The sequence below is a fragment of the Esox lucius genome, chromosome 19 (assembly GCF_011004845.1).
Source record: "Esox lucius isolate fEsoLuc1 chromosome 19, fEsoLuc1.pri, whole genome shotgun sequence".
Taxonomy (NCBI): Eukaryota; Metazoa; Chordata; class Actinopteri; order Esociformes; family Esocidae; genus Esox; species Esox lucius.
The window spans coordinates 22,619,299-22,642,012 of NC_047587.1; the positions used below are offsets into that span (position 1 = coordinate 22,619,299).

At 42.2% G+C, this 22,714-nt stretch overlaps 1 protein-coding gene across 4 annotated transcripts in view; it reads left to right on the top strand.

Annotated features, from left to right (window-relative positions):
• scaper (S-phase cyclin A-associated protein in the ER) overlaps positions 1 to 22,714 on the top strand; it is an 89,652-nt gene that overhangs the window by 10,444 nt on the left and 56,494 nt on the right. The window contains exons 3-12 of one of the 4 annotated variants that reach the window (XM_010896540.4): positions 5,000 to 5,076; positions 5,607 to 5,813; positions 11,614 to 11,714; positions 12,025 to 12,141; positions 13,490 to 13,590; positions 15,964 to 16,211; positions 17,354 to 17,677; positions 21,610 to 21,777; positions 22,385 to 22,448; positions 22,540 to 22,675. In XM_010896540.4, the coding sequence (XP_010894842.2) occupies positions 5,000 to 5,076; positions 5,607 to 5,813; positions 11,614 to 11,714; positions 12,025 to 12,141; positions 13,490 to 13,590; positions 15,964 to 16,211; positions 17,354 to 17,677; positions 21,610 to 21,777; positions 22,385 to 22,448; positions 22,540 to 22,675 (1,543 nt within the window). The remainder of the gene's footprint in view (positions 1 to 4,999; positions 5,077 to 5,606; positions 5,814 to 11,613; positions 11,715 to 12,024; positions 12,142 to 13,489; positions 13,591 to 15,963; positions 16,212 to 17,353; positions 17,678 to 21,609; positions 21,778 to 22,384; positions 22,449 to 22,539; positions 22,676 to 22,714) is intronic. The other 3 variants (XM_010896541.4, XM_020040367.3, XM_020040368.3) reach the window with 3 other exon arrangements.

The following is a 22,714-nucleotide window of genomic DNA, read 5'->3' on the forward strand; positions in this document are numbered from 1 at the left end:
CCGGCAACAGCGAATGGCACGGTGGATTGTGTTCCACCGACAATGTTTTCTGGAAGTATTCCTGAGCCCATGTTGTGATTTCCATTACAGTATCATTCCTGTATGTGATGCAGTGCCGTCTGAGGGCCCGAAGATCACAGGCATCCAATATGGTTTTCCGGCCTTGACCCTTACGCACAGAGATTGTTCCAGATTCTCTGAATCTTTGGATGATATTATGCACTGTAGATGATGATAACTTCAAACTCTTTGCAATTTTTCTCTGAGAAACTCCTTTCTGATATTGTTCCACTATTTTTCGCCGCAGCATTGGGGGAATTGGTGATCCTCTGCCCATGTTGACTTCTGAAAGACACTGCCACTCTGAGAGGCTCTTTTTATACCCAATCATGTTGCCAATTGACATAATAAGTTGCAAATTGGTCCTCCAGCTGTTCCTTATCTGTACATTTAACTTGTCCGGCCTCTTATTGGTACCTGAAATGTGTAGCTCTCATGAAATCCAAAATGAGCCAATATTTGGCATGACATTACAAAATGTCTCACCTTTCAACATTCGATATGTTATCTATACTCTATTGTGAATTAAATATTAGTTTATGAGATGTGTAAATTATTCCATTCCCTTTTTACTCACAATTTGTACAGTGTCCCAACTTTTTTGGAATTGGGTTTGTACATTGATCACACTAACTTTCTGAGCATGCATATTAAACTTTGCGCACGTACAATGTACATTGCATTGTGAGAGAGGGGCTAGCTCCACATTCACACTTAGCCTATGGCCTACTACTACAAACCCGAATTGGCAGAACGCAGTCTGAAGCAGTAAGGCAGGGACCAATGAACATGAAATCAAATCCTAACACAACTGATATGCAATTTAGGAAGATTCTATATTCATAGAACATAAATTATAGGAAGTAATCTTCGAGAAATAGAAATAAAAATGTTGTTGCAGTTCTTTCTTTTGACAACAAAGACTCTAATGACCAGGCGAGTCGAGGGAGAGATTGTAGCAGCACAGCTGTCTATACAAATATTCCATTACCATCTCATTGTTGCTCTCCAATATATGTCTACCTTGAACAATGCATTTAAATTCCATGACGCAGATACCACTCTTTCACGACAACCCCCATACCCAGTTGTCAGTCATACATTCCTGAGGTTGACAGGGCATGACGTCCTGAGAGAATCTAAACATTTATGTTTTCTTGTCCTTGTCTAGAAGTTAGTACATCTCCTGGAAAATAAAAAGAACAGAAATGCAATTTCCTTATGCTAAAAATGTTATTTCACCCCTAGCTTTACCATCAAATAAAATGTCTAGAAACGGGTGTATCTAAACAAGTGCAAATGATCAGAAAATCACTAGAGAGTAACTTGGGAGGGTTTAGTCTTCCTTAAATATTAGTAACAGAAATTTGCTCTTAACCATATTTCCATTGAGTCTGGGAGGGGTTACCGAGTCATTTCCAAGCAATTTTAACTACGTAACTCCACTGTCTGATGGATCATCTTCAGATGGTGAAAATTCCAGAACACAGGCAGTCAAGGGTCAGTCCCCCCAAATTCAGGCCAAGAGCTGACCAAAGGTTTTTCAAAGAAGTTTATAAGAACCCCAGTGTAAAATCAAGGGATCTACACGGCACTCTTGCCACAATCAAAGTGTATAAGTCAACTGTCAGAAAGAGTGAGTAAACTTGGCTTACAGGGGAGTTCAGTAAGCCTGTTCTGAAAAAATGGACATCTAGATATGACTGACGTTTTCCAGACAAAACCTGGGTAAAGACCAAAACCACTGTAAACAATGTGCTCTCGACAGATTAATTGTTTGGCTGCAATTCTGGGGCACTGTTTCTGGCTAAAAATAGAGACTTCCTTTGAGCAGAAAAACTTGTGGTTACACTTTATTTTCCAAATTTGTTGATGTTCTGTCGACAGTAATACATAAAAAAAAAAAAAAACATGTTGATAAGCAACTTATTAGTACAAAGGGTAGGGTAAGAGTTAGTTGATACTGTAGGTAATCTGTAGAGCATCTATAGAAACACTTTTGGGACTCTCAAAATAAACCGGACCTCTTATCTACCATAAAGCGTGGAGGCAGAGAATTGTGGTTTGGGGCTGCCTCAGGGCCAACATGCAATCATTGAGTTAACCCGGAATTCCATAACGTACCAGATCATTTTTGAGGAGTATGAGACGCTGTCTGTCAAAAACCTGAAGCTTAACTGAGAAGGGATCAACAGAACATTGATCCAAAACACACAAGCAAAGCTATAACAGAATGGCTCAAAAAGAAGACATGGGGGGGGTTATACAACTGATGCGTCAAAGCCCAGATCTCAATGCTAACGAAATGCTGTGGGAACACTGGAAGCAGGCCATGAATGCATGAAAGCCCTCAAACATGAGACCATTGAAGTAGTCTAGTACTGTAAAGACGAGTAGACAATTTTTCCCAGTAAATAACAGACTGATAGGCTGTTGCAAGAAATACTTTATTTCAGCAACAGAAGGGGGAACACCACCACCTATTGTAGCTAGGGGTGTAGCTTTTTCTAAAGTTGCATTTCTGTAGATTTTTTATGAATAAGTGATTGCAAAGTTGTGAAAGCTATGAAAACATTTGAGGTGTAAAAATCTACTTTTGCCCATTATTTTAATTTGCTATAAAGGCTGTGTTCAAGCTGTTCCCCACCTATTTGAAGGTGGGAAATTACCAGCGAAATCATAAATACCGGTTAGGTGCCTTTATTTGCTTCAGTTGACAATGTGTAGTAATGGCCATAATAGATAGAAGACAAATGAATATTGTTATAATAATTTTTTTTTGGTTGTTACATTTTGTGTGAAAGTTAAATAATACAGGTAATTTCCATAGTCTGTGAAAGATCCGATGTCACCAACTTGTAATTACCATCTGAGTGCTGTTTATGTATTATTTTAGCATGGTAACGGTCACTTCCCAACTAAGGTAGAAAGACTGATTGGATATGGCATAACACTTTTTGACTCACTTGCTCCTCACAGAAAAGTGTTTCTGATTAATGTCATGCTAAGGCATAGTAACATTTCTAATAAAACCAAATGTAAGCTGAAAAGAATGTGCACCATCTCAAAGAAAAGGACAAACCGTTTTCACAGAAATAACCAAAGTGATGCAATTAGATTTGCTGTTTTCAAGACCAAATGTATCATACCTATACTGAAACGATGACTTATGGACATACACCTCATGGGTAAGCACTGGCAATTGTCTTTCTACTGGTATGTGGCCTTATGAGAGCGTTGATGCCCGATGTTACACCACTCCGCTGTTTCAATCCTGCTCCAGCAGTCTGAAGCAACCATGTGCAGATGATCATATTCTTGTGTTTTCCTACTTCCCTGATTTCTAATTTTTCTGTTACATTATACTGTTGGATTCCAGTGAAGTGTTGGGATGTGCTAGGACGTGGGGGTAAAAACAGAAATTTTAGAGGTGCACAGGAGCCGTTTAGTAAAGGAAATATCTCACCAGCAAGTCAGTGTTTACTGAAGTCAACACTGAACTAATAGAGGCTGTGGTGGAGAGCATCACACATTTTTAGCTTGGCGGATATTCTGAACAACGGGTGTGTGGGTGTATGGGTGTATGGGTGTATGGGTGTATGGGTGTATGGGTGTATGGGTGTGTGGGTGTGTGGGTGTGTGGGTGTGTGGGTGTGTGGGTGTATATGTGTGTGGGTGTATATGTGTGTGGGTGTGTGTATGTGTGTGTGTATGTGTGTGTGTGTGTGTGTGTGTGTGTGTGTGTGTGTGTGTGTGTGTGTGTATATGTGTGTATATGTGTGTATATATGTGTGTATATATGTGTGTATATATGTGTGTATATATGTGTGTATATATGTGTGTATATATGTGTGTATATATGTGTGTATATATGTGTGTATATATATGTATATGTATATGTGTATGTGTGTGGGTGTGTGTATGTATATGTGTGTATGTATATGTGTGTGTGTGTGTGTGTGTGTGTGTGTGTGTGTGTAATATAATGTGGGTGTTGTTCAATGATTTCTCAGAAATGTCACTGCGACTATCAGTATGTTAAGACAAAATTTTATTAATTAAAACTCATAGCGGTTTCTCAAACTAAACAGTGTTTAATTTTGACCATTAAAGTGTATTTCATTGTGAAATAACCATCAAACCGCTTTTTAATTTGTTACAATACAAAATAATGATCTACAGAAAGCTATACACAAGTTATACAAAAAATCTGTACAATGTAAATCAAAATATAAAATAGTAGTATTTAACTCTCAATTCACTTGCATTTGGCTCTGAAAAGGATGATTCCAATTGTTTTTGCCATTTTTGTGTACCAATTCAAGACACCATGAACATATATCATAAATCTGCAACTCTTTATAGAACCAATCAGGGACGCATTATGTTTACTAGGGTTGCTGCTTACCTTAGTGTTGTAAATCAAATCTAACCTTATTTAAGATTCATGATTAGGAACTCCCCAAGTAACCCAGCCAATTGTTTGATTAAACTCATCAGACTGAATGTTTCACCAGGATAGGTTCTGCAGTAGGCCCAACTAATACAACAAACCAGAAGGATGATGTTGATACCGCAGATTAAACCTGCTCATGCTCAAAGTCTTGCAGGCTTGTTTTTCCACATTATTTGGGAATGCTGCCAAAGTAAGCTTCTTGTATCAACTCTGAAAAAAAAGAGATCTGTTATAAAGGGGTGATGGGGGCACTTTGTGTGTTTGTGTTAGGTTCTGCACTTTGTGTGTTTGTGTTAGGTTCTGCACTTTGTGTGTTTGTGTTAGGTTCTGCACTTTGTGTGTGTTGGTTTGTGGTTCCCTCTGGCCATTTTCTGTGGCAAAACACAAGGTTACCAGATCAATGAAGCCATCTGTGTCTATTTTGTTAGAATACTTTGTTCTTCTGGATTTGAAATGTGTTTGTTTTCTTTCCATTTTTAACAGGGAAGTCGAAGACTCATACCAACAGCAATTTGAGGAACCAAAGGATCAACTCTGGACTGCATAGGAATAAGAAACAGGTGCTCATATTACCTTACTCTAATATTGGTCTACATGTCTGCATTTAGCACCCTTTAAGTAATACTCAGACCTAAAGATGGTTCATTGAAATAATTAGCTTCATGTCACAGCGGGACTGTTTTGTAGCACGTAGCTCAGCACTACGGTCTAAGTGGGATTCTTGGCTGGGCCACTAGCATGGGCCATTCAAATTGGCCAGCATTGCCCATGGACAGGGGACGCCTTGCAAGCAGGGATTTCCTAGTCTCATTTCACTTAAGCAACTCCCAGGGAGCTTGGGCTAGGTTAGCCAGGTAAGTGTGCCTTATGTGTTGACCGGCATTACATCCTGGATTAAATGGCAGTGTGGGGGACAGGACCGTAGATACAATTGGACATGTGATAGTTCTGGGGAAAAAAAGAAAACAAATCATTATATTATAATATATAATATTTGCACACTGATATTTAAGAAACTATACCACTAGAGGTCATTGTAGCCCTGACTAAGTCCTACTCTTTGTATAATATTTTGTGTCCACTTCCCCAGTCCGTGCAGAATGCAGGCCTGGATAGCAAAAGCACAGCCGGGGCCTTGTTAGACAAGGGTGTAGATAAGAGTCCCACCAAAGCCAGGCAGCCGCGCAAGGTGGACCTGCGAGCACGATACTGGGCCTTCCTCTTTGACAACCTACGGCGGGCTGTGGACGAGATCTATGTCACCTGTGAATCGGATCAGAGTGTGGTGGAGTGCAAGGTAAGGCTCTTGATCTTCAATCGATATTTATGTTTTTTTGCATGTTTCCTATTTATTACTTTGTTATGTAGCATCATCCAAATCCAGTTCCATAAAAAAAAATACAATGAATAACCCTTAATGGTGTGACCCAAAACCCCAACACATGTCAACTGGAACCCCGATTAACAGGCCCTATAGAGCAGCACATTACACAGCCACTAGAGGGAGATATTACTATTGATATGAGGTTCTCCCCTCACATTCCTCTTGTTCTCTGGTTACTGTCAGAGGGGCCTTCGAAGGCTTGCCGGTGAGAGAATTATCACAGGGTAGTCGCCATGGTCTGGCTGGAGGAAGTAGATATTGGTGACATGGTGTAAACAAGCTGGATGTGTGAGTTAAAGGCTTGTGCTAGTGGCAAAGCAGCCTACACATACAGCCTATGGGACGCTAGGGGGCCTCCGACCTCAGTCAGGGTCAGTTTGAAAGTGTTCAGTTTTGACCAAAACTCTCTGAGAGCGTCCAATAGGCGTGCTTGGAATGGAATCTACGAGACTACGGTTGGTATTCTAGACAGTTATACATGCTAAAAGGAATGCTTTATGTTCAATAGAAAATAATGTTTAACCTGCCTTTTTGATCTTGTTGAAACCTTTAAATGGTCTGACATTTAAATTCACAATGAAAGGAAACCGTGACAATAGTCCTTGGCTCATTAATGAAATTCCAACTTTCGCAGCCATGGCTGTGAGTAGACTGTAATTTCATAGGACAGGACTCTTCCAAGTATTGACATAAGTGATTCTGCCAATAATGTAAATGTGCAGAGTGCTTTATATACATGGCAATTACTTTAAAGATCCAGATCTCTCCATACTAATGGTACAGCACTGATACATTGTGTTTGTTTTATTGTTATGTTTCATTTTATAATCATCAGGATCTTTTATAAGTAGTAGATTTGTTATTAGTCTCTCTCTCTGAATGAAAACTTGAGCGCTCAATCACTTGATATGCAGGTTCATCAAGGGGCTCAATGATAGACCTTCTGAAGCTGTCTTCGGGCCACTGAGGCCACTTTCTTGTTGCTACTATACCTGGTCTTAGACAGTAGCATCTGGCCCTTGAGTACAGGTTGGGCTTCCTCCGATCTTGTTGTAGAGTATGTCAATCTGATGGTAAGAGGCAAATGCCTAGATGCTAATGCCGTTCATGACAGTCTTCAGTTCTGTAAGAGGTCATACGGTTGCCATGGTGACTTTAGTCATTTAAAGGATGGATCTGCAATGGTGGAAGGAAAGGAAAAACACTGCAATAAAGACAAAACACAGTGTGAACATATCAAAGTTTTGTAATCTGTTTTGCAAACTGTGTCAACTGCTAAATGAGAGTAGGGATTATAAACCAAAAATGATCTAGACTGGCCGCAACTCGTTGTGTTTTTGCTCCATTTTGGAAAATTAATGGATGACGTCCTGTTCAATTCAGCAAGGTTTATACTTAATTTGCTTGAGGCCTCCTACTCTGACCGGTCCATGCTACAATTTATCTGTTCGGAGCAAAGTAGTACGTCCATTGAGAAATGGCCCGTGTGTGGGGGCAACAACAAGTAGTGGATGATGCACACTGACAGTAGTGCTTTTGCTTACAAGGCAAGCATAGTGGCGTAATGCTGCTTGTTGGCTATCAGGCAATGTTGATGTGATCTACTCTGCTCCATAGATCCGTCTGCCACGCGTCATAATGCAAAGCATGATTGGAGGTCAGTCCTGGAACACTCACACCCTGTCTGTGGTCTCCATGCTGACAGTGTGAGATGTATAGTTTGGCGGTTGTGTTATTTTTTTTGTCTAGATCTAATAGCTTGGGCTGGGCTCATATACCCCCCTGTCATGGTCAGTCCCACCCAGCCAGGCAGCCTCAGCCTGGCTCTAATGGACTGAGTCTCTGATAGATGATGGAATTAACTGTTGGGGTAGCAGAGTGCTCTGATATCACCCGGCCGCAATCCCCCGGAGCAGTGTAAATCAGCACAAACACAAACAGGCCCGGTGTGCTGACCCTCCCACAGTACGCAGTTTTGTCCTGGTAATACGGGATCCCTGTCGAGACATTTGGAACCGTACAAATTTGATTGTGTACTACTGTCTTTTAAATGCAGCAAACACACCAGCCGAGACAGTTCAGTCCTTCCTTCATCAACACAGGTTTCTCCTTTATGGATGCTCCCTGCCCCAGCCTGAGAGACAGCCCATGAAGCAATCTGATTTATGATTGTATATTAATAACGCTAACATCCCTTTAACCCGCAGCCCTCAGGTCTAATTAGTTCTTATCAACCATTTGTTTCCGTCAGGGACTTGATTTATATCACATGTTCCTACACTAACATGTGGAGGAGGAGGAGGCTCTGAGTTCCATTGAACTGATAGCTTAAGTACGACTACTGCATGGAATGTGTGAATTTGGAGGTACAGGTCTGTTTTCTTCATCCTGCTCCTGCCCACATCCACTGCTTTCTGTCCAACACCCGCCTTCTCCTGTTAAAATGCTTCTGCACGCAACGCAGTCCTGCCATGTTGTTTTAAACCCATATGATGCAGCCAGACAAATTACTTGCTGTTCAAAATCAGCTGCACCTGATTATCCAAATGAATATATTGGATCCTGGCTTGTGTTAATTTGAACGATTTAGTTTGTTTAGTCTGGTGTTGACCAACCTGCATAACCTAGACGTGTTTCAAGTCGAGACTGCAAGCTGATATAATCCTTTGTTAATTAAGCGGTGGTCAGAGAATTTATCAGTTCTATCACTTTGCAGGTGATAAACTTTGGATTGCTGAAATTCAACACACCTTGTCTTCCTGTTTGGTTAACCCTATCAGTTACAGAATCAGTGGCAAGCCTGCACGTTAGGGAGGCAGCAGTAAAGCCCCACTTTTTTTGTAAACATATATAACCCCGTTTCCAAATAGGACACTGCATAAAATGCAAATAAAAACAGAATGCAATGATGTGCAAATCATTGATCCCTATATTTAATTGAAAATAGTATGAAGACAACTTTGAAACTGTTGAAACTGAGAAATTGTATTGTTTTTGGCAAAATACATGCCCATTTTGAATTTGATGCCAGCAACCCCTTTGAAAATACTTGGGACGAGGGCATGTTTACATTGTGAGGTCTCATTTGTCAAGTTTTTCATTTCATAATTTACCAAATGTTTTCAATGTTCAGGCAGGCCAGTTTAGCACCCGGAGTCTTTTACTACAGAGCCATGCTGTTGTAATACATGCAGAATGTGGTTTGGCTTTGTCTTGCTGAAATAAGGACTTCCCTGAAAAAGACGTTGTCTTGATGGCAGCATATGTTTTTTCTTTACATGGTAGAGCTTTAACTTGTGTTTGAGGATGCAGCGACGTACTGTGTTCACAGACAATGGTTTTGGGAAGAGTTCTTGAGCCCATGCTCAGTGATGTCCACTACAGAATCATGTCTGTTTTTAATGCGGTGCCACTTGAGGGCCCGAAGATCATGGCCACCCAATATTGGTTTTTAGCCTTGTCCCATGCATAGAGATTTATCTTAATGAAATATTATGTACCGTAGATGATGAGATCCCCGATGATGAGATATCTTTTGATTTGATATCATTTGATTTGTTATCTTTGTACAATTTTCTGTTGAATATAGGGTTTAAATTATTTGCACATCATTGCACTCTGTTTTTTACATTTGACACTATGTCCCAACTTTTTTATAACTGGAAATGAAAGAAAGTATGGCTCTTTGTCTGCAAACTTTGATAGTTAGCTTAGCAAAATATTGCCAAAGCTGATAACCCAATTGTATTGTATGTTTGCTTTGCCTATGTGAGAAATATCTCTCTTTTCTCCAAACATTTATGAAAATCCAAATCCTTAGTTGGCTAGTTATTTTTCTTGCTATTGATATAGTAATATTTTCTCTGTTGTTTTCTCTGTATTGGATAGTATTGCGTATATTGCTTTTTAGCATTGCAATCAATATTCCATTGTTGATGTCAATGTCGTTTTGTAATAAGCTAAGCACATGCTTGTCACTTGCCAATATTATTTATTCTTGCCCTGCATGTTAACAAATTGAAAGATTAGTGCTATACATTTTATTAGAAAAAATTATTGATCGCTTGAAGGGGCTGCAAAAGCCCGATGTAAGAATTCTGTCACCATTTGGTACTTTCTCTACTACACAGCCAATCAGGAGCTGCCACTACCCAGATCTTGCGGCGATGATGACGAGTGTTTGAAACACTTTATTAACCAATCTGCTAATGTTATTTCTACAAATTATTTTAAAATCGGATTTTGACACCAATCTACAATGCTATTCTGATCTTACCCTAAATGTCCACCCCTAAAATATTTTTGTTGTTATTTATTTAAAAGGTGTGCGTGCGTGTGTGTGTGCATTTATCATGTATATTTATGTAAATGTAAATATATTTATATATTTTTTAATAAACATTCATTACCCCATGTGATTTCTTTAGTTTGAATTTCAGGGGCCTAAAATCTTATGTTTAGCACCCTTGTTTTCAGTTCTAGGTGCACCCTCCACGCAGATTCCCCCACTGAGACATTTTCTTTCATGAGATTGGAGAAAGCATTAGAGACCATTTTTCCATACCGAGGTTCCAGTCTTGAGATCCTTCTGTCTACCCTTATGCCCTTTACAATTCAAACCACAGGTTTTCAAAGGAATTCAAATACTTACATTTTGTAGTAAATATACCAACTCTTTCTTGACTTCAGTGTTTGCTTGGGGTCATATACCGTTATATCCTCTTATGGCAATAAGGTTTTTGATCAAAAGATTCTAGTACTGGGTAAATTCGTAATGTTTTAATTTACATGAAATCCACCATATTTAACAGTCGGTGTAGGGGTCTGTTTTTGCTCTTCCAGCATCAGTTTTTATCTTCTGTGGAGTCCTCTGAATCTTCTATTCAGGAGAGAAGCTGGTGACTTTTTTTTGTTTGTCTTAATCTTTCATGTTCTCATGCTGTCACACCAGGCATTAGTCTCTTCCAAATATGACAGTAGCATCAGATGGCCTAATACAGGAATAAACAGTTAAAAAATAATCTTAATGTACTCTTGGTGTTTCAGTTTTGTATTTTGATAGTGTGGAGAGTGGGTATAGTTGTTGTAGCTCCTAGGCTGTGAGATTAGGTATCAGGAGAACAATGAGGTGGCGTCACCAGGCTTTTGCTTTGCCAGTAGCAAGAAATGATTACAAGTCAATCCAATTTGTCTTGGCTGCACTAGTAATGTCAGTGGTAATTTCAGCCCCATCTCTTGTGGTGGATCAGTGGAGCAGGGAGATGTATTTGACTGTGCTTCTATTGTCCTTTCTTGTTCTAGGCAGAACAGAGGGCCTCTTACCTGTTAGTGTGGGTGACATATGCTTCACCAACTGTGACTGGGCTTGGCCCAGATTCCCAGCCCTCCCCTGGGTTATGGAAGTGCCAAGCAGATTCTGTATTACTGTTGCCCCAAAGTGCTGTGAGATTGGAGTTGGACAGAGCCTCTGAGATTCTCCCCAAATAGAGATACTACATAGGGGGCAGAGGTCTGTGCCATTCTCTCTCACTGGGACTTTGTTTCCAGAGCTAAACTATTACAGCATGGATTTAACACTCTGGTTTAAAGATCGGTTTCAATGTTTATAGAGTTATTTCTCATTGTTCTGTCCTGTTATGTGAATGATTTGGGGATGGTGGCTACTTGAGCTGGCCCATTGTCTGTGTTTGAAAGGTGCTTGTCTTTCTTTCAGGAGGTACTGATGATGTTGGACAACTATGTTCGGGATTTTAAAGCTCTCATCGACTGGATCCAACTTCAGGAGAAGTTAGAGAAAACTGATGCGCAGAACAGGTTAAAAATATATTGTGTATATATTCTTTCTTTTACCCTCTTCCTCTCTCTTGTTCCTGGCTTTGAGTCACCAGCACATTAATTCAGCATGCTGGCTTTGGCTTTAATTCAAATGATTCACCACTTTATTGGCACAATGACCTTATTGGCTGTAAATTGACTATGGTATAAACATTCATCCCAATTTTATTTAACAGGCTGATAATACATAACTCTACCTGAATTGTTGGTGTATATTTTGGTATTCCCATAATTTTTTTTTTTATCGTTTATGAAAATGTTAAACTTTGTGTGTCCTTTCTGAAACCAGACCCACATCTTTAGCATGGGAAGTGCGTAAGATGTCCCCAGGTCGCCATGTGAAGCCCAGCCCTTCTTCTGACAGGATTGTCCCATCTCCTACTGCTCGCCGCACCCTCAACTTTGGGTAAGAGTACTTCATTTCTACTTCAGACTGTCTCCACAGTGTTTCTGAACTGAACTGTTTACCCTACTGTTAATATAAGGACTTCCAGTCATTGTGAACACACCATTAGACATTTAAAATCCCCAGATGTTTTACTCTTAATCATCACATTCTGGGAAGAGTTCAGTTTTTTTTTTCTTATTTATTTTATTTTCACATGCTGCTTGGACCTGTATGTCTATGGGCGTATTGGTTTGGCCGCATTAGGTTCACTGCTGTGTATTTACCATGTAAGACTGGATTGGACTCCACCCAATTTGTATCTAGTCAATAAAACAAAGAATGTATTGATCTGGTGTGGCTAATATAACATTGTATTATGAATTCTTTCATTGCTAAGACAGCAGTAGGCCTAATTCTATAACTTTGGTGAATTAATTTATTTTAATCAAGAGCATCTTTAACACTTTCCTTTCAAGTCCACAATGCTGTGCAAAAGCGTGGCAGGACAAGGCTGGTGATTGCAGTGTGTAGACTAATGCAGTGTTGTTTTCCTCTCTACACTGCAGCGTTAAATCAAAGGAAGTAGATTTTAATATAAATATCCATTGGTTTCATGCCTTCCCGTGCATGCATGTAATCCGGTTTTAAATGCAGGCCTTTAATCTACAATTCTTTGATTGAAGCCACACTATATAAACACAATTGCACATAATGCTGAGAATCTGGAATGAGTGGCTGCAACCGGCAACATTGAGATATAATGATTCTGAAATACTGACCATTATTGGACTTTCAATAATAACATGAGTGTCATTATGACTAGTTTCAGTTGAATACTCAACCATACCACAGACTGAAATGACATTTTCATTGGGTAAACGTTAGTCTCTAATACAGTTTAATAATGTTAATTTGCAAAACAGGCAACAAAACCAGTTCAATAATAAATGTCTGGGTAGGTAAAGGCTGCTGTGTGATCTTCTGATGGTTGGATTGATTGCTGATCGCAAAGCATTTGTTTAATTTCATTTGTTTAGTCTCCCACTAGCCCTGTCACAAATAGTGAGAGGTGTAGATAAGTGTTGTTTAAGACTGCTGAAGCATCGGTTCAATATGTGCAGTGCTCTGTAATCGGATGCTGCAGGAAATGGGTATTGATCATAAAGAAGGTCTGAGCTAACCTTTAGGACCTGTGATGGTTGGGACGAGACGAGGTCAGACACCAGCCTGGGAGAGACCGATTGAGTTGCTTGGTTTATGGTCAACTATTTGTTGTTTGAGTGGACATTGGTAGTCATTAAAACCATTACTGTGTGTTGGCATTGCTCTCTTCGGGGTCTGAGGGATATGTGTGTTTTCTCTTCAGTGGTCTGTCCCACACCGGCCTCAGCTGGGCTGACAGGGTCAAATCCTCCCAGTCCCTCCCTCTTCCCAGTCAAGTCAACACCTGTCCTGTAGAAAAACCAGGTAAGCAGAGCTCCCTCCACTCAGTGTTTTAACGCATGGTTCCAGGGTCCGAATTTAACACCCGCCAAGGGCCAGTTTGGTGAGGAGATTTTCAGTTTGGTGAGTAAATCTTAGAAGGCTATCCGCTACAATGGCAGGTGAATGTTTGTACCAAAATAGTCATGTAATAAAATACAGTTCTGCATTCCCTGGCAGAACTTGTGAGATTTTGGAATTGATATTGAAAACATGACAAAAAAGATTTATTTAAGGACAGTGATCATATGAAGCCATTTATAATCACATAGTTGTTTGGCTCCTTTTTAAATCAAAATGATAACAGAAATTACCCAAAGGGCCCTGATCAAAAGTTTACATACCCTTGAATGTTTGGCCTTACAGCCACACAAGGTGACACACACAGGTGAAAATGGCAATTAAAGGTGAATTTCCCACTCATGTGGCTTTTTAAATTGCAATTCGTGTCTGTGTATAAATAGTCAATGAGTTTGTTAGCTCTCACGTGGATGCACTGAGCAGGCTAGATACTGAGCCATGGGGAACAGAAAAGAACTGTCAAAAGACCTATGTAACAAGGTAATGGAACTTTATAAAGATGGAAAAGGATATAAAAGGATATCCGAAGCCTTGCAAATGCCAGTCAGTACTGTTCAATCACTTATTAAGAAGTAGACATTTCGGGGATCTCTTGATACCAAGCCAAGGTCAGGTAGACCAAGAAGGATTTCAGCCAAAACTGCCAGAAGAATTGTTTGGGATACAAAGAAAAACTCCCAGGTAACATCAGGATAAATACAGGCTGCTCTGGAAAAAGGCAGTGTGGTTGTTTCAAGGAGCACAATACGACGATACTTGAACAAAAATGAGCTGTATGGTCGAGTGACCAGAAAGAAGCCTTTACTGCGCCAAGGCCACAAAAAAGCCTGGTTAGAATATGCCAGACAACACCTTCACACGCCTCACAGCCTCTGGCACAGTGTAATTTCAGGTGAAGAGACCACAATAGAGCTTTATGGTCACAACCATAAGCGCTATGTTTGGAGAGGGGTCAACAAAATACTGGCCGACAATTTGCATTTTTCTGCATGAAAGCTGCTGATAGATATTGAGCATGAAAGTAATTGAATTAAGCTTGACACAATGTATGAGAGTACTAACTATCTCTGTATGAAGGACACTAGGTAGGAAATGTGATGCCCCATTACTGATGGGTCCCAACACCCTGTCCATATACCACCTGCTAGGAACTGTGTATGTGACTGTCATAGGACTCTCTGAATAGACCCTTGGGTCATAGGTTGAAATACATCATACAAGGGTATTTTGTAGGACAAACTATTTCTTATAATAGTCTGTGTAATGGTTGGCTATGAACACTGACCACCTCCTGTGTGTCCAGGTATATATGACGGTGTTTTCGTTGTAATCATTTGGAGAGAACAAGGAAAGAACTATGGAAGGTTATCATCATAAACCTCATGCTGAATAAAGGCCCTCCCCTGACTTCCGGTTGCATTCATTTTGTTCATGGATCACAAATGGACAGAATCTAACACTGCGCATGGGACACTCTTGGACTTTCCTGCACAACAATGACCCTAAGCACAAGGCTTTGTTGACCCTCCAATGGTTACAGCAGAAAAAGGTGAAGGTTCTGGAGTGGCCATCACAGTCTCCTGACCTTAATATAATCGAGCCATTCTCGGGAGATCTCAAACGTGTGGTTCATGCAAGACGACCAAAGAGCTTGCATGACCTGGACACATTTTGCCAAGACAAATGGGCAGCTAGAGCGTCTCTCGTGCTCCTAGTTTCTAGTTATGTGGCAACATGTACCTGGGGTATGCCAACCTTTAAAACGAAAACCCACTGACAAAAATGTAGGACAAATCCCATAAAAAAGGTTTTGTGAGAATGGAGTTTTTCTGTGTATGGCCAGTATTCTAAAGATAAAAGCAGAAACAACTCAGTTGTCATCGGAAATGAAAAAACGAAGCTGGAGAACACGCATGACCATTCAACACAGCAAGTGTCACATTGCCTGCATGTCTGTGTCACGGACTCAGTCGGAGTCTCGCCTATATATATTTAAATAATTTTGTTGAAAATATTCCTCTGGCCTCTTCTTTAAGTTTGTATTCAACATAATACCTTATCTCAATAAGATAAAATGTACTGAAATTAATGTAAATGTGACACAAAAAGGCAATTTATTATATTGGCCTGTAAAGAAAATATGCTTCATCTACCAGTCCTCTTGGCAGGTGATCCAAAAAGTTAGTTCTGGACATGGTTGCATGGTTCCCTTTGGTATTATCTGATTAATAGCAGGGCCAATGAACATGTGTTTTGTGTACTTATTTGCGTATCCAGGTAAGAAGGACTCAGAGGGCTGGGAGACAGTCCAACGTGGTCGTCCTGCACGGTCTCGTTCTGCCGCCATGGTTGCCAAGGTCAGCCCAGTTCTGGTCCACGTCGCCCCTAAAGAAGACAGGGAGAACCAACCGCTTCCTGGCAGGCCCTGCATATTAGACAAAGACAAGAGTCACTGTGAACAGCCAATCCCTGAGGAGCCTGTCCCCCTGGAGGAGCTGGACTCAGAGAAGGGCCATGTGATTGAGGTACTGAGCCCTTTTCATCAGCACATTTAGTTTTTGTTTTGGGCAACACAGTGTTCATAGACAGCCTGTGTTGACAGGGCATATCAGTTTCAATGATTGATCGTAGACTGACTTGAAATCTTCTCTTGTGCAATGAATACTCTCCTGAAGCCTCCGATCATTAGGAACGCTGGGTATTTCTACACTGTTTATTTCTAGGGTGTCCACCCACTCTGCCCAGGGTGGGCGACGTTATTATGAAATGATTTGACATGACCAATAAGATTGTTCTTTGTATGACATGGGGATCAGCAACCTGTGTCTCTTTACCAAATCCCTGCAGCTCTCTGGCTATTTATAGATTTCCCATAAAAAGAAATGACTTGAAATCATAAGTAGTAGTTGACCAAATAAAAACACATTTACTTAAGAAAACTATGTAGACATTACATCAGGAATGCAGCCAAATTAAGTAGCTTGTTAGAATGATGTGCATCTCATTATTACCAGCTATCATAACCTGTGGTCAGATATTTCTTTTTTGGGGGTGAGGAGCCGGAGAGCTGGTCCAGCTGTCTAGTTTAGAGGATATCAAGAGTTAGTTGCACTAATATCTATTTGCCAATTACATGTACGTTTGAATACGTGAATGAATATTGTAGTATTACCGTAAGTGTAATACATGTCAGTACTATTGATGATTAAGAGACAAGGGCTGGATTCAATCACACAAATCTAATGTTCTGTCTGTTTAGGCACTAGGCTCATGCATTCAGTAGGCCTTTCAGAGGCAGTTTTCCTTCTCCACCACCTTTTTTTTCTTTTCTCTGGCCAACATTGATTGAGTCCCACTAGTTTTAGGGGTAACCCTCCAAAAACCTTTGAGTGGATCATGATAGGGACATGAGTTTTCAACCATTTGTTCATTATTAATTTAGAAATCTTATTTTCAAGACAATGTTCCATAGTATTAACCCATGATCAAAAGATGACTTATATTATTGGTGTTTCGGGCATGATCGCAAAACCTCCCTGCACGATGTGTGTTTTCATTGGTGTGTGTAATTTGGTGTTACTGCTTTCATGAAATGCTTGGAATATGCATGTATTTAATGGTGTGTGTGTGTGTGTGTTTTTGTGTCTGTGTGTCTGTGTCTGTGCAGCCCCCAGCAGACTGTGTGCAAGACTCTGGGCAGTGTGTCGAAGCACACTGTGAGGACACGCCTCTCCCCATACCAGACCCTACCTTTACCCAAGCCACAGACCCTACCCCATCATCAGTCCCAGTCCTAACCCCACCAGACCCTTCCCTAGCCCCCCCTCCGCCCCTAGACCAAGCCCCGACAGACGGGCCCAGTGCTTTGGGGGACAAGGGGGCTGCGGGGGGCGTGTCACATGGCATGGCAACATCTGCTCCAGGACAGGCTGAGAGTCCCATGGCAGCGGTGAAACTGGAGAGTGTGCCGGACCCCACAGAGCTTTCCACTGTGAGTGCTGAGAGATGGAGGAGCAGGGGAGGGCAGAGGGTGGGGGAGGGAGGGGGTCTGGGAATCTCCAGAGGCCTTCGCCGCCTAAACAAAGTAAATCTACACAACCTCCAGCCACAATGTGCTGACATGACAGTCTGAACAGCCCCCTCAGAATAGACCTGTGACAGGCAGGCAGGACACTTTCAAATTAAAGGACAATTTATTTCAAGTGCCAAAGAACTATTTAAAAAAAAAAAAGATTTTATGCGCATGTTGTTTATGTTCACTGCGATAATGGAATTTACATAAAAAAAATGTATTCATTGCAGACATTATCAAAAATAAGATTCTCATTATACAACTTGGTGATTCCAAAGGAAAAGATCTCTGAAACAAAACAGAATATAAAAGAAACGATTTGGGGGGCCAATAAAAAAACTGGCTAATATAAAGTGACTATAAGACCATGTGATAATGGATGACCTATCCCTTTAAAATGCTCAATGATCCTGCACTGAAGAATGACAATTATATTTAATGCAGTGGTGTTCTTGTTATACTATGTTATTATGTTCAGTCCTGTTATTTAGCCTAGAATACTGTAATCACTGTGTGATCTTGCAGACATTCTCTACAATTTGAGCAGAGACTGTGTAGAGAATAAACGTGAAGACCAGGAACTCTACATGTGCCGAAGGTTTCGGAATCTCCAGATCATTCCCGTCAGCAGACTATAGATGCAGAAAATGTCAGATCCGACACTAAGGTCCAAAACAATCTACCTGTGTTGTTGGTTGGCTGAGGGGATGGACACGGGGCTCCTGTTGCAAAACCGCATGTATCTGGCAGTCTGCTGGTCCTTTTATAAATATCCCAGCTGATATGCTATGGTGTGGAATTGGTTCTTCCAAATGGTCTGAGGCCTGTTGGTTGTCTGTTGTATGTCTGCAGTGCTTTAGAGATCAGCAAGCTGTCATGTGGCAGGTTTATTACTGCCTCCGATTCGGTAAACATCAAAAATAGTCTCTGCATTTAATCAGAAGGAACCTGTCAGCCTTCCCTAATAATCATCTGTGACGAAGTGAAGAGTAGCTGTTGAGATCGTGACGTGGGTCTGAATACTAACAGACATTGAGATATTTTGGACTCAAGGTATTTATCTTATAAGTATTTATTCCTATGGGCATTTCAGGGTTTTGTGCCAAGTCAGTGAACTTGTCCCATGGCTGCGCCTCCTTCCACCATCTCTTTAGCCTCACAATAAACCTGTTCTGCATGAGTCCTGAATGCTTCCTCGTCTGTGATCTTGTGATTGATCATGTGCACGTGTGTTTTTGGGTTTGATGTTTTTTTGTGGTTTTAAATTGTAATACTAAGGCCATCCCAAATTCATTAACCGCTTTAACAGATTCCATTTTCTTTAAAGCTACATTAACTTTGTATATTGATTTTAATGCATACCTTTCATTGTATAGAAAATATGAAAATCATCAAAATGTGCCAAATAAAAGGTCAAATAGATATTAAGACAAATAAGAAACAACGCTGTCCCCACGGTGGTCTATTCCCTGAACCATAGTATAGATGCTACATTGCGGCCGGGAGTTCATGTCCTTGACCCGGCATACCAACGGTGCCTAGGCATCTCACATAGGGTGATGCGAATCGGCTCAGCCCAGTCCATGTTGGCGAGGGGGATGTGGGCAGCGTTTCCTTGTCTCGTCTTGCTCTTACGACTCGCGTTGTAGATCAGACGCCTGCAAGCTCAGTTGTGTTAATTGGCCAAGGAATGCACTCAACAGTCTGAACAGCCCTGAGGTAGTCAGGAAGGGAAATCCGAAGTCATGTTGTGCCGGGGGGAGAGGCATGGTTTGGTGTGGCTTGACCGTGGAGTGTGTCAAAGTTTACAGGTTTATAGATTGCATTTAGGGCTTTGCAGACCACCAGCTGAGACGGGTAGACAATAGAGGTTCTTTGCGGCACTTGTTGAATCGAAGGAAATCAGTTTGAGGGCAGCTCCCCAAGAACTGCGTTGTCATTATCAGTTCTGGAGAAAATGAATGCACAGGTGAACGTTTCTGTTGTGTCAGAACAGAAGTGTTAAGAGACCCCACGGTTGGTTATTTCTGTGTAGAGGGGAATGATGTGGCAGGGCACACGCATCGGGTTCATCAGCGGGCACACGCATCGGGTTCATGACGGGCACACGCATCGGGTTCATCAGCGGGCACACGCATCGGGTTCATGGCTGGCACACGCATCGGGTTCATGACGGGCACACGCATCGGGTTCATGACGGGCACACGCATCGGGTTCATGACGGGCACACGCATCGGGTTCATGACAGGCACACGCATCGGGTTCATGACGGGCACACGCATCGGGTTCATGACGGGCACACGCATCGGGTTCATGACGGGCACACGCATCGGGTTCATCGACGGGCACACGCATCGGGTTCATGACAGGCACACGCATCGGGTTCATCGACGGGCACACGCATCGGGTTCATCGACGGGCACACGCATCGGGTTCATGACGGGCACCCGCATCGGGTTCATGACGGGCACCCGCATCGGGTTCATGACGGGCACACGCATCGGGTTCATGACGGGCACACGCATCGGGTTCATCAGCGGGCACACGCATCGGGTTCATGACTGGCACACGCATCGGGTTCATGACTGGCACACGCATCGGGTTCATGACTGGCACACGCATTGGGTTCATGACGGGCACACGCATCGGGTTCATGACGGCCAGACGCATTGGGTTCATCAGCGGGCACACGCATCGGGTTCATGACGGCCAGACGCATCGGGTTCATGACGGGCACCCGCATCGGGTTCATGACGGGCACCCGCATCGGGTTCATGACGGGCACACGCATCGGGTTCATGACGGGCACACGCATCGGGTTCATGACGGCCAGACGCATCGGGTTCATGACGGGCACACGCATCGGGTTCATGACTGGCACACGCATCGGGTTCATGACTGGCACACGCATCGGGTTCATGACTGGCACACGCATTGGGTTCATGACGGGCACACGCATCGGGTTCATGACGGCCAGACGCATTGGGTTCATCAGCGGGCACACGCATCGGGTTCATGACGGCCAGACGCATCGGGTTCATGACGGGCACCCGCATCGGGTTCATGACGGGCACACGCATCGGGTTCATGACGGGCACACGCATCGGGTTCATGACAGGCACACGCATCGGGTTCATGACGGGCACACGCATCGGGTTCATGACGGGCACACGCATCGGGTTCATGACGGCCAGACGCATCGGGTTCATCAGCGGGCACACGCATCGGGTTCATGACTGGCACACGCATCGGGTTCATGACGGGCACACGCATCGGGTTCATGACGGCCAGACGCATTGGGTTCATCAGCGGGCACACGCATCGGGTTCATGACGGCCAGACGCATCGGGTTCATGACGGGCACCCGCATCGGGTTCATGACGGGCACCCGCATCGGGTTCATGACGGGCACACGCATCGGGTTCATGACGGGCACCCGCATCGGGTTCATGACGGGCACACGCATCGGGTTCATGACGGCCAGACGCATCGGGTTCATGACGGCCAGACGCATCGGGTTCATGACGGGCACACGCATCGGGTTCATGACGGGCACACGCATCGGGTTCATGACGGGCACACGCATCGGGTTCATGACGGGCACACGCATCGGATTCATGACGGGCACACGCATCAGGCGTTGATGATCTGCATTGCTTCTAGTTTTCGTTTTAATGTGAACCTGTGTTTCGTCTGCTTTGCGGTGGGATTAGACACTGCTGTCTAAAAAACTGTTTAGTACGATCCATGTCGAGCTGGCAGAGAATAGGTCCTGGCCTCTACCTTTGCGGGGCAGTAATTACAGAAGAAGGTGCTGTAATTTATTCTGTATGTGTGCGCTGTGTATCCAGCCCCAGTCCATGGCAGAGGTCCTGGCAAAGAAGGAGGAGCTTGCTGACCGTCTGGAGAAAGCCAATGAGGAGGCTATCGCCAGTGCCATCGCTGAAGAGGAACAGCTGACCAGAGAGATTCAGGCTGAGAACAACAACCTGGAGACTGACAATGAGTGTGAATTCTCTGTAAGACACACACTTCCTAGATCATGTGAATCTCATTTCAGGCTGCCTCAACTTACCATATGGATATTGCAACTTACCATATGGATATTGCAACTTACCATATGGATATTGCAACTTACCATATGGATATTACAAATTATCATATAGATATTGCAACTTATTATATGGATATTACAGCTTACCATATGGATATTACAAATTACCATATGGATATTGCAACTTACCATATGGATATTACAAATTATCATATAGATATTGCAACTTATTATATGGATATTACAAATTATCATATAGATATTGCAACTTACCATATGGATATTACAAATTATCATATAGATATTGCAACTTATTATATGGATATTACAGCTTACCATATGGATATTACAAATTACCATATGGATATTGCAACTTATTATATGGATATTACGATATTACAGCTTAGCATATGGATATTACAAATTATTATATGGATATTACAAATTATCATATGAATACTGTATTACGAATTGTCATAAGGATATTACAATTTATGTTTGTCTTGGATTTTGCTTACTTTGTTATCCATGTGATTGTCACAGCTCATAATCTGAATGTATCTCCTCTCTAGGCAAGTATTGGCAGTGGAGTTGGACTCAACATGGATTGGAGTGACATGTTAGCCGACTATGACGGTAAATCTCTTTCCTGTTTGCTAGTTTAATGGTGTATAATGTTTAATGTTTGAATGCTTTTGCTAAAGACACAGATGTGGTCAATGTCCAGACTCCTCTTTCTCTGCAGCACGGGAGCCCTGGCGACAGAGCACCTCCTGGGGGGACATTGTGGAGGAGGAGCCTTCAAGACCCCCTGGCCATGGAATCCACATGCACGAGAAACTGTCCTCACCTTCTCGCAAAAGGTTAGGCATACACAAACACAATGTCACTGAGGTTTTTCA